The sequence below is a fragment of the Lactuca virosa genome, chromosome 2 (assembly GCF_052849685.1).
Source record: "Lactuca virosa cultivar CGN04683 chromosome 2, Lactuca_virosa_CGN04683_v6, whole genome shotgun sequence".
Lineage (NCBI taxonomy): Eukaryota > Viridiplantae > Streptophyta > Magnoliopsida > Asterales > Asteraceae > Lactuca > Lactuca virosa.
In genome coordinates, this window is record NC_136427.1 from 301,055,689 (window position 1) to 301,068,962 (window position 13,274).

A 13,274-nucleotide genomic window follows, 5' to 3' on the forward strand; every position below is an offset into this window, starting at 1 on the left:
CTGGTACCGGTACCATAAATATTAGTTCAGTTAAGTGCTCGGTATCGACATTCCACCTGATTCGATATTCGTGAATCTCAAATTAGTACCAGTTCCATCCCATGATCATCCCTAATATGTTACTTTATTTCTGTCAACCGTGTGGTCACGAGTTTATAAACTAGTCAAAGTATATTTAGCTCACCCTATCTCTACATAATACTAGGTTTAGATATGTTCAAATCAGTATCATCTACTTAACAACAATCACATCATACATTTTAGGTGATATTTGTTTTTTTAGGCATAATATGTAACTTTCTAAATAGTTATGGACTAATTGTTAAAAAAAAAAAAATAGGGGGGGGGGGGCACAGTCCCCTGGCCATATATAAGCTCCGCCCATGCCTAATGTGATATTTCTTTCTTCACCACCACCACCGCCACTACCATCATCGCTACAGTCACCTCCGCCACCATTGCCACCTCCGCCACCTGCCACTTCCACCTCTGCCACCCACCCCTACCTCTACCAACATCATCATTCTTTTTTATAGATTATTTTAAAAAACAAACAACTTTTTTTATAAAGATTAAAAACATCAAAAAAAAAAAAACTTTTGGTGCATAACTTATTCCGCAGACATGCATGGAAAAAGACCGAATACATTTTACCTATTTCAAAAAGATACACCAGTCTCTTGAATCTTTCTTTTCTTTTAAAGCTAACGATATATTGTAAACATTTGATGCCCCGTAACTCCTTTTCCTTAAATTTGCTATAATCTAAGAGAGATTGTGAATAACATCCAGGGGCGGAGCTTCAACATATGATTTGGAGGGGCGAAAATATAATATGTATAAAAATCGGTGAGTAGGGGGTGGCCACAATCAAAATTTTATATTTTTAGGTCTAATATGTATAAAATTAAAGTATAAAGGCTATATGTGCCCCCCTCCCCTCGCCCTAATAAAGCTCCGCCCATGTCTATATCTGATATAGTTCTCGTCTGTCCATTTTTGTAATAAATAAAAATTTCTACTAATATAAAAATGATAAAAAAATCTGTCATTTATATTTTGAATATCTAGCTAAAATTGTATATTTTTACTCATTGACATCGTTAGAAATAATTAATATGAAAACATGATATATTATGAATAAAACATATTTTTGATGAGTTGTTAATCTTCAAAGAAGAGAATGAGAAAGAGAATCTTAAATCTGTCATTGATTGAAAAGGAATACGAAGCTACAACATATATACATACATAGAAAAGCTAACTAATCTTACAACGAAATCTCTAAATAACTCCATGGTAAATTACTATAATACCCTTGAACTAATTTACAGAAATGCCCTTAATTCATATACGCTGACATGAATTGGGAGATTTCATGTATTTTGGAATTTACAGAAATACCCTTATAACATTGTTCTATAGAGAGAGTAGAAAGACAGGCAAACCTTGGGCCCCATTATGGGCTGTCAAAAAACCGAGGTAATCAAGAATCAAGAGTAAGGTGGCCCAATAGTTCTCATGATTTTATAAACAAAAAAAAAAAAAAAATTGTCAAAAACGCCGTGCAAATGAATTAAATGTTTTACAACTATTTTCGATGTGTTTTTTTTAAATATTTAAATGATGAAATTTAAAATCGATCTATCAGTTACGGTTACAAAGTCCTAGCAACTAAAGATCCGTAGTGACTCAAATCATACTATATTATAAAGGAAACATTTTTTCTTTCACCACATTCATTTGAAACTCCTATGCATTTTTTTCTTTCACCACATTCATTTGAAACTCCCATGACTTTTCAATTTCTTTCTAATAATAATTATAAGTTGGTTAATAAGGTTAAATAAATATCAAATTTAAAGTGTAATCATAAATAAACTAAATTTCAATATTAAAATAATATATTTACTTCTACTTATAAAGTTATGTTTTTTAACTTTTAACATATTATACTTAATTTATTAGTTTTAATATATTGTTGGATGTAAAACATTATCATTTTAAAAATACGATTTTGGAACAATTTGTATAAAAGATTTAAATTATTAATTTGAATATAACATTACAGGGTCAACTTAAATATAAACTTTAGTTTAACTTAAACAACCCGAAGAATATTTTGTAAATAGTTAAAAGTGATTAATTGTAGTGTTTTTCTAATAATGATTATAAGTTGGTTAATAAGGTTAAATAAATATCAAACCTAAAATGTACTCATAAATATACTAAATTTCAATTTTAAAATAATATCTTTACTTCTACTTATAAAGTTATGTCTTTAACTTTTAACATATTATACTTAATTTATTAGATTTATTATGTTGTTGTATGTAAACCATTATCAGTTCAAAGCTACAACTTTTGAATAGTCTGGACAAAATACTTAAATAGTTAAGTTAAAAATAACATTACAATGTCAACTTAAATATAAATTTCAGTTCCACTTAAAAAACCAAAGAATATTTTATAAATAGCTAAAACTGATAAATTGTAGTGATAAATGCAAAAACTAAATTGTAATCTCAATTTAACTAAAATATTTCCTAAAAATATTTTTATAATTGTTAAAAGTTTTCAAATAAAGAGCTTAAAATAACTTACAATAACAATAGTTAAAAATAACTCTATATTAATGATTATATTGTTACCTTTAAATATAAAAACAATGTTTGATGTTTTTAATAATTATAATGATAAAAATTAAAACATTAAGCAAATAAATTTTGAAAAAGAATTAACAATAAAAACAACTATAAATAACATTAAACCATATATTATATTTAATTTGATTCATGTGTAACTTGCGGATAGAAGTCATTCAAGCGATTAAGATTATGCAGTTATAATAGATGTATATATATTATCATATAACTCAAAATAATCAATATATTATATCAATTTAGTATACGAATTATTATATCAAATTTAACAACAACGTTATTGCTATATTCAAAAAAACATATATTTGTAAAGACTTCAACTATATAGGTGTTTCTCCGCAACGCGCGGACATTCGTCTAGTTTTTCATAATCCGAAAAAAATCTAAATCAATTTTCTACGTAACTGGTTTTCATATAACCGAATCTGCTTTTCATCCGATCTGCCGGTTTCATACATGATTTCAGAAATTTGGGTTCCCACTTCCCTCATTTTTATCCTGTTTGGAAATAACCGAAAAAAAAAAACAGTTTTCAGATTATTTTTTGAACTAGCCCTTTAGAGCCTAAAATTACCATTTTGACCCTCTAATGTTAAATACTTGCTGGTTCATTTGATTTCAATACACTGCACAAATGCTCATTATTTTTCATTTTCAAAAGTGAAAGTAGTTTTCTCACAAACTTCTGCTACTGCTTCTGTCGATACTACCGTTGTATCCGACTCCAAAAACTATAAGTATGCAGATATAATGGAAATTAAATCTACTTCCCGAAGCCGGAAGTCTTATATAATTTCAAATTTTGTATTATGAAGAACTAAAGAAAAAGGCATTGAAAAACCATGTGTAACATCTAAAGGTAAATAAAATTTTAATTATCCTAAATATACACAAAAAGGTGTTGAGAATATATAATTCTCATGTGGCATTCAAACATGCAATATAATTATTTTTAGAATATTTAATTCTCACCCCTGTAGATATAGTTATCTAAGATACATTCATTAGTTTGAGTTTCATATATAAGCCCTCTATTTGATTTTCTTTTCGATTGGAAACATAGAATAGAAGTTCATTTGTTGATACCAAAATGTAACATTTAAACTTAAAACACTTATATTAACAATGTTTCAGTCTACCAGCTTATATGTAATAGATATGGTATTTACCAATTTATGCATGCGTAGATCGATGAATATACAACAGGAAACTAAAATGTGTTCGTAATTTCGTATAAGAGTTAATTTGATATATAAAATATAATTTGTTACGATGTAAGTATAGATTTAATAATTAATCCGTTTAACTTTATATTTTTTTAAGAACACTAAGCAATGTCATTATGTGATTAAATTTTCTTTAAGAGTGCTTGTTTTTTTCTCGAGGACGGCAAATCAGCTGAGTCGGGCATGCACAATTTTTTTATAACCACAGATATATCGACACGTGTAGTATGTGAGTGGCTGTGGGACAAAAGTACGTCAGCATGGCTACCACGTCGGATAAGGTGGGTCCCGGGATATTCGTAGAGAATCAGCAATAGAACACGAAAGGTATAATTCTCTACGGATATGCGAATATGCTCTCCCTCCTCCCGCCTCCGAAACCATCAAATGGGCTTCTCAATAATTTCTGTCACAAGTAGGCTGTTCGAATTCCCTAAATTACCCTTTCCTTCATGTGGATTTGCCATTTTGCTACATCATGGGTGTCTTCCATGAATGGACGCCTTTACCCTCTTTCACCGCTAAGCGACATGGAACAAGCGTATTTATATTTTATTTTAGAATAAATTACATGAATGGTCCCTATGATTTAAGGTAATTTGCACGTTTGGTCCATAACTTATTTTTTTAACTCGGAAGGTCCCTAGTGTTTTTTTTTGTTACACACTTGATCCCTATCTTACCTAAAAAAAAATACGATTTTGCCCTTGACTTTTTAATTTATTTAAATAAATACACCCCAAACCCCACATCTCTCACCTTACCTTACCTACCCCATCATTTTCCCTATTTAAATAATAGTCTTTTTAGGTAAGATAATGACTAAGTGTTAACAAAAAAAAACAGTAGGGACCAAGCGCGTAACAAAAACAAACAGTATTGACTTTCCGAGTTAAAAAAATAAGTTAGGGACCAAACGTGCAAATTACCCCAAACCATAGAGACCATTCGTGTAATTTACTCTTTATTTTAAACAAACTAATCATTTTTCATAATATTTTTTATATTTTAAACTAACAATATTATTATTATGTAATATATATATATATATATATATATATATATATATATATATATATATATATATATATATATATATATATATATATATATAGTTAGGTTCATGTGAGACGATCTAATTTTGTGAGACCACTTTTTTCTAGTGAAATATTCTAATATTCTATTATTTATAAAAATTAAATATGTGTAATATTCTAATATTTTAAAACAATAACTTTAACGTATTTTATATTGAAATATTTTAAAACATATAATGTTAGAATATATTGCATATTTATTTTTACGAACAATAGAATATTAGAATATTTCACTAAAAAAATTTGGTCTCACGCTCTCACAAAATTATGTTCGTCTCAAATTAACTCTTTTATATATATATATATATATATATATATATATATATATATATATATATATATATAAGTCCGGATCCTATAGGAACCTAAAAATTGGTAGGAACCGTGATAACTATTATCTAACAATCATCTCGTCAAGGGCACAAACGTTAAACCCATTACTTGGTCGTAACGCGTTCGCACGCGGTGCACATGCATAAAACATAATACGGACTCGAGTTAATCATCATGCACGACGAACGTCCATTGAACGTTGTAACGTCCGTGTTTCTAGGCTAAGCATTAGTATGCTGATGTAATAGTTAGGGTCAACAATTGTAACCTATTTTGAAGTAATAAAGAGGAATTACTTAAATATTTAATTGTCTGGTATGCCACTATCTGTTATGCTATATGTGCTAGCATGTTATGATATTATGTGATAGTGGTAGGAGGGGTAGGATAGACCCCGTTACCGGTCGAAAGGACCGAAGGAGTAGGCCAACACCCTGATATGCTAGGCAATATGTGATATATGTGTTTTTATGTACTAGAAAGATATATGGTAGTAGTAGGGGTGAAATAGTCCCCGTTACCGGTCGAAAGGACCGAAAGGGTAGTCCAGCACTGTGATATGTTAGGCAGTTACCGGTTGAAAGAGACCGAAGGGGTAGGCCAGCACCCTGATATGCTAGGCAGTTACCGGTTGAAAGAGACCGAAAGGGGTAGGCCAACACCCGTATATACTAGGCAGTATGTGTATTGTATGGTATGTGGTATGATGGGGGAACTCACTAAGCTTCGTGCTTATGGTTTACAGTTTTGGTTTCAGGTACTTCTTCTTCGAAGGGAAAGGAGTCGGCATGACTGCAGCGCATCACACCACGATTTTCCGCACTATGATATTCTTGGGATTTGTACTCTAACATTATTATCTTATGACATGTTTTTGAGACATATGACTTATGGGCTTTTATGATATGAGATAACTTAATGATGTTTTCAATAATCTGTTTTTTGAATTATTAATTAAAAATGAAATTTTTAGTCTTGGATTTTGGGATGTTACACAACTGGTCATCATAAATACAACTATTCTACCACACAGGTAAGAATAAGTGAGGAACTCACCTGATACTGACGCCAAGTAAATCTCACACCAGAACTGTCGGAACTAGACTTCGCCTAGTCAACGAAATAATTAACCCTAATTAATATTTAAGGTGCAAAGCTCAACTCACGAGTCCAAATCCCATAACTAAGTCATTTAAGGAAAAAAAAAATCATTTTGCCCTTCTCATGGTCCAAAACCCTAAATCTTGACCAAAACTCAAAGTCAACGAAAGTCAACCGCCCAGCGCGTATGCTAGATGTACACTTCCTTACGCATGGTATACACGCAACCAGTGACTCATCGGGGACGAAACCGGATATGCAGGGCGTAGCCAGGAGTACGCCCGACGTACTCCGCCCGTTTCAACTTTCACCAACTTTGTGTTTTAATCCTTTAAGACATCTAACCCAACTTCTGGTCTGACCATCCTATGGTGTCTTAATCCATAAAGTCGTCGAATTTAAACCTTTGAATGGCTAGGAAGGACCCAATGCAACAAACTTTAACTTCCAACACACTCTAAGCTACTTTACTCATACATGAGCCATAGTGAATGATCAAACAACAATTTTTATGAGTCTACAAGTTCTAAAATGCATGAAAGGACAACTAAAATTCCCTGGAGTGCTCCAAACTCATAAAGGTCCAATCTTGGGTACAAAAGCTCATAAAACTTCAACCATGTAGATCAAATAGAAAACTCATCAAGGTATAAACTTTATACCTGAAAAGATGCACAAAGAGGAAAGGTTTCTGGATTTGCAAGCTTGCAAGCAACCACTCCTTCTTCTCTAGTATCCTTCTTTAACAATATACACATAAATCACTCAATAAGCTCCCGAAACTCATACAAACAACTTAGACTCGGAATTAGGGTTTGAGGAGGGAATGGTGGCTGATAAGGATGGTCCAAAGGGGGTATAAGATTGTTTAAATAAGGAGCAACCCTTAAAATTAGGGTTTGGAGTTTGGGCTAGTACGCCCGGCGTACCACACGTACGCCTAACGTACTAGTGGATCATCCGTGTTTCCATATTGCACGAGTACGCTGCGCGTACCCTCAAGTACCCCCAGTGTACGACCAAAATGCAAGCCTTTTTCCTCAAGGGACCAATTGTGAAACTTTTGATTAAGTTAAGAGCAATAATATTAATACCTGATATTGGGATGTTATAAGAACATAATGGTACATGTCGGTATGTCTTTGAGTAACCGCAAGAATATCCACAACGATTGCGGGTTTGTAAGTTTGGCGTTGTTTGTTTTTTTGAAGCAAAGATTCATGAAGTCTGTGAACCACCTTTGCAACCCTCTGCAGCAGAAGAGGCGGACCAAACGGCTGCAGACTGTAATAAGAACCAGTTTGTTTTTTAACATATGCATGCTACTGCAGATATTAAAAAAATAAAATAAACTGATTTTATAAACCGAAAATAGTTTTTTAATACCGAAAATTTAATAATGTTTGACATTTCAACAATAATTTATGATATTTCAGCAAAAAATAATGATATTTCAGCAAGAAATTATCATTATTCAATATAAAAAAACGAAAAAAATAATTCAGCAAGAATAAACCAAAAAAAAAAAAAGGTGAAACAAAAATTCAGTAAGATTTCAGCAACATATAATCAAGATTCATCAAGATTTCAGCAAAAAAAAAAAAGAAGATGTTGGAAGAGGCAATACAAGTGTTGCCTCAAATAAAACACGCGTAGATGTTTTTTTACTCCGAAGATTTCTAAAAAACAAACAACTGCGAGATGAAAAGTGTTGTGCGTGTGCTGCGCCGCACGGCAATAAAAGGTCTGAAGATGTTTTATTTACAAAAAACAAAGAGAACCTTAGTGTAATTGATGCATAAAAATATCTATCATGTTGCAAATATAAAAGTTGTCATAAGTTTAAATGGTGTTCCGGAACGAAACGTGATGAACATTCCATACATGTTCTATGCATTCCAGAATGTTCTTTGTGTTCCAGGCTAGTTCCTCGCATTCCGGACATTACGAAATGGTATTTTTTGTTCCGGAATACAAATTTTTGATGTATAATACCCTAGTATAAATAGTTAAACTAGTTTTGGGTTGGTACTAAATATAATGTTAACATGTATTGTTTCTGTGTATTCCATAAATGTTTTTCGTGTTTCAGACTAAGTTACTAAGAACAATAATCTTAAAATTAAACTGCTAAAAGTGTAAAAATAAAGGACTTACCCGTAAAACGACAAACTTCATCAAGATCGTGTTCCATATCTTTACTCTGAAATGTGTAGTAGTGTCCGGAATGTGTTGGAATGAGTTTGTAAATCGAGATTCGAAATGTGTCAAAATAAAATCCGAAACATGGTTTTGTAAATGGAAATCCAGAAAAATTCGGATTAATCCGGAATAGGCATTTTGGAAGGTCTTTGATGGACCGGCCTAGGTACACAGTCCGAAATGGACTTTGAAATGATCCATTCCGAAAATAATGGTTATTTTGCAAAAAAATATATTTTATAGTGGTTACTATTATTATTATTTTTTTTTAAATACTGAAAATATGATTGTTACTCAATTCCCTAAAATAAAAAGCTAAATGAGCGATACGATTAATAATAAATAGGAGTATATATAGAATAACCCTACTTTTTTAAATAATACTGCAATAAATAGTTGATACAATTATTTACCGATAAATTGAAAAACTAGTACTACAATTTTTCCAAGTATAAGCTGGTATTATATGTCTCATTCATGGTTGTTAAAATCACGATCCTTATCATAGGATCTTACGATCCTACGATCCTAGGTATGAAAAACGATTCGGATCGTAAACGGATCGTATTTAAGGTAGGATCGCAAGTAGGATCGTAAGATCGTTTGTAGGATCGTAGGATCGGGATCCGATCCGATCCTACCTTTCCTTGACTTTTTATTTATTTATTTATTATTATTATTATTTTTTTTTGCAAATGAAATCATTTTATCACTTTATGTCTTTTACCCGTTTACCAAGTTACCGTTTATCATTTTATGTTGTGACTTATGACTAATATTTTGAAGTTTTTATAAATTTTAAACAAAAAATTGAATGTTTAAAATATTTTTCATGTATTAAAATTATAAATTAAAATTATGTTTCATTTTGTAGGATCTTAGGATCCCGATCCCGATTTTACGATCCCAATCTTGCAAACCCAAAAACGATCCTATGTAGGATCCCGATCTTGACAATCTTGGTCTCATCACGTTGTCGATGATAAAAACAAAACTTAAACATCAATTGGCCATCATGATTTTATCTTCCTACACAAGGTCAAATTTCGGACTATCCTTTATCGTTTCCCTTTTGTGTCTTTTGTAGTTTTTGAATAAATAATCGACGTTTCTTTCATTCTATAAATGTTACGACAAGTATCGAACCAATAATATTATAACCTCCAAGTTCATATCTATTAAGTTATCTTTTATAACAAGTTTATCATTAATTGCAGTTAATTTTTTGAAAAGTAATTAAGTAAATTGATATATTATAATGCATAGTAGTATTATATGACTTACAAAAAAATATTAATATTTGGATGGCAAAAAGATTATTATTAGCATTGGGAAATTACCAACATACCCAGGGTAGTATCGTAATATCCAGCCCATCCGCTGAAACATATTTGGCGTGATGAAGTGGCAATTATGACGATGAAGCAAGGGCGTTATGGTAATTGAACATCTGAACTAAATAAAACCTTTACGCTATAAAATAGGATGTTCTCCATTGCGCAACCCACAGCAACAGGCCAACAGCTGAAACATAGTAACGCATTCGTCACACAACTCAACGAAGAAGAAGAAGATCGACGATTATAGATACGTGTATAGATACGAGTGAAAATCGTGGAAATCTAGACAGAGAAACAATCGATTTGCATATAGGTAAGTTCTTCTCTTCCTTTGAATTGACTAAGAGTTTGTTGCATTTGTTTTCGGTTTCATCATCTTCATTGCGATCTTATCATCATCGAAACCGCAGATTAGATTAATCGGTTTTGATGTAAATCTTTCCAAATTTAATACGTATTAGTAAAACCCAGAATCTTATCCCCGTTCTTCGTTTTCTTTATATTCAATTTTGGGAACATCTTCCATATCAGTTCTTCAATTAACGGGAGTAGTAGAAATATGTTGACCGGAAATTCAAGACGATCGACCTGATTAATCCGGTAACTTATCGCTGTTTTGGATGATTTCGAAACAAATATTCATAGAATTGATTTTCTTTTTTCTTTTTGGTAACTAATCTCATTCTTACTTTTGCTTATTTTTATCGGCTATATCGAATCTCCTTCTGTCATCCACTTTAACTAAATTTGCTGTTAATTTACAATATAATGCATTTGTGTTTTTATTTTAATCAACTGGAAATAATTGGTTTTCCGATTGTTGATTCGATTGGTAGAGAGTTCCAAAATTTTCAGGAATAATTTTGATTTTATTAAACAAACTTTTTTGGAGTTTTGCCTTTTATAGGTTATGTTTGTTTAATAAATCCGATTTCATATCCATTAACTTCTTCGATGGGGATAAATCTAAGTTAAGGAGAAGTTTTTTTAAATTATAATTTGCACTAATATTTTTTCAATGATTAAAATATAATTTGGTGATCGATCTTCGTGTTTTCAGCTTCGTTAAATTGGTGGGGGAAAAGAAAATTGAAGTTTGGAAGCAGTAAATAGTAATACATCAATGGGTTCCATTTTAGAACCGGACTCAAGTAGAAACACAAAACCTCCAGGAATCAGATTCGTAGAATGCACCAAGAAATCAAACATCTCATTCAAATCCCATCAAGCCATTGTTCTAATCGTTACGTTTCTCGCATACGCAAGCTACCATGCTTCCCGTAAAACCACCAGCATCATCAAAAGCGCCCTCGATCCTCAAACTCCCGACGAATCCCTACAATCAGCCGCATTTCTACACAGATCTAACGCGCTTCAATGGGTTCTAGGAAGCGGGTGGGCCCCATTCAATGGCACAAACGGAACAGGTTTGCTCGGAGATCTAGACTTGGCGTTCCTATTTGTATACGCCGTCGGCATGTTCTTTTCAGGACATATTGGCGATCGAATGAACCTAAGAATCTTTCTAACAATCGGAATGCTGGGAACGGGTTTATTCACTTCATTATTCGGTGTCGGATACTGGGCAAACATTCATTTCTTCTACTACTACTTGATAGTTCAAATGTTAGCAGGGTTGTTTCAGTCAACCGGATGGCCTTCTGTAGTTTCAGTCGTCGGGAATTGGTTTGGGAAGAGTAAGAGAGGACTCATAATGGGTATTTGGAACGCCCACACATCCGTCGGAAATATCGCCGGATCATTGATCGCAGCCTACTTTTTAAAATACGGGTGGGGGTGGTCAATGGTGGTTCCCGGTTTGATGATCGCTTTTGTTGGTGTTCTGGTTTTTCTGTTCTTGCCGGTTGATCCTGAATCGGTGGGAGTCAATCAAGATGAAGATGAATCCGGGTCGCCTAAAAAGCAGGGATTATCTCAACATTTACTGAGCTCAAAACCCGATAACGAGAAAGGAAAGCCTGTTGGATTTCTTGAAGCTTGGAAAATTCCAGGGGTTGCTCCTTTTGCATTTTGCCTATTTTTTGCCAAATTGGTGGCCTACACGTTTCTCTACTGGCTTCCGTTCTACATTAGTCACACAGGTACGTGTTACAAATATATAGTAATATAATCTTATTAAATATCTCTTGAATATCGAATAATTTATTGTGTTTTGAAATTTGCAGCTATAAATGGTGAGTACTTATCGAACGAGGCGGCGGGGAACTTATCCACATTATTTGACGTAGGGGGTGTGGTAGGAGGAATCCTAGCCGGTCATATATCTGACCGGTTAGGGGCTCGTGCTATTACGGCAGCGAGCTTTATGTACTGTGCGATTCCCGCGTTGTACCTATACAGAAGTTATGGACATATATCAATGTCTGTAAACATCATCTTGATGCTGGTCACCGGGATGTTTGTTAACGGTCCATACGCTCTGATCACAACCGCGGTTTCGGCTGATCTCGGGACTCACAAGTCTCTGAGGGGAAACTCCAAGGCACTAGCGACTGTAACCGCGATTATCGACGGAACGGGGTCGATTGGTGCCGCGATCGGACCGGTGCTGACGGGCTACATTTCAACTCGGAGTTGGAGTGCGGTCTTCACCATGCTTATGGCGGCGGCTTTTGTGGCGGGGTTGTTTCTGACGAAATTGGTGGTGGCGGAGGTGACTGCTAAATGTCAAGAATCACGAGGCGGTTCAAGTGGTGGTGCCGCTAGGTCCGGTGCGGTGGAAGAAGTGTGAGCATTTGTTATCATTGGTGGTGAAAATGAAGATTTTGTTAAAATGTGTGATATGTGGGCAAAATTGTTAAATATTTATGGTCTCTACTTCAAATTGGAGAAGAGGGAAAGGGCCTTGTGTATTCATTTGTATTTTCTCCAAGATTTTTAGGATATGGAGGAGGTGATAGGGTAGTAATGTTTGTACAAGTAATAATCAATACCCCATCATCAAAATTAAACATTTAGTTTGATAATTTTTGGATCATAATATTTAAGAAACTATGGTTCAAATCCTCGTTATTCAATCGTTTTCTATTTTTTATTTGTTGTAATTTTGAAGATTTTGTTATCTTTTTAGCTTTTTGTGTATAATAGAGATAATGACATGTAGAACTGGAACATTATCGGTTTATATTATATAAAAGGAAATGATGTTCTATTAAATAATAGTATTATGATGTTGAGAACTGAGAAGTGAGAAATAGGTTGTGGTGGACATGTTACGTGGTATGAAAATGGCTCCGTGTTTGAATGAAAAGGCAAAACTAGCTGTGTATGCGTTTTTGTGAATAGAAAATT

The 13,274-nt window shown here is 33.2% G+C and overlaps 1 protein-coding gene across 1 annotated transcript; it reads left to right on the forward strand.

Moving 5' to 3' along the window:
• The first annotated feature begins 10,106 nt into the window (after window positions 1–10,106).
• Window positions 10,107–12,995, forward strand: G3PP1 (putative glycerol-3-phosphate transporter 1). The gene is made up of 3 exons (XM_079081087.1): window positions 10,107–10,275; window positions 11,023–12,064; window positions 12,149–12,995. Exons 2-3 carry the CDS (start codon window positions 11,086–11,088, stop codon window positions 12,712–12,714), a joined length of 1,545 nt encoding a protein of 514 aa, XP_078937213.1. The 5' UTR covers window positions 10,107–10,275; window positions 11,023–11,085; the 3' UTR covers window positions 12,715–12,995.
• Window positions 12,996–13,274: the final 279 nt, after the last annotated feature.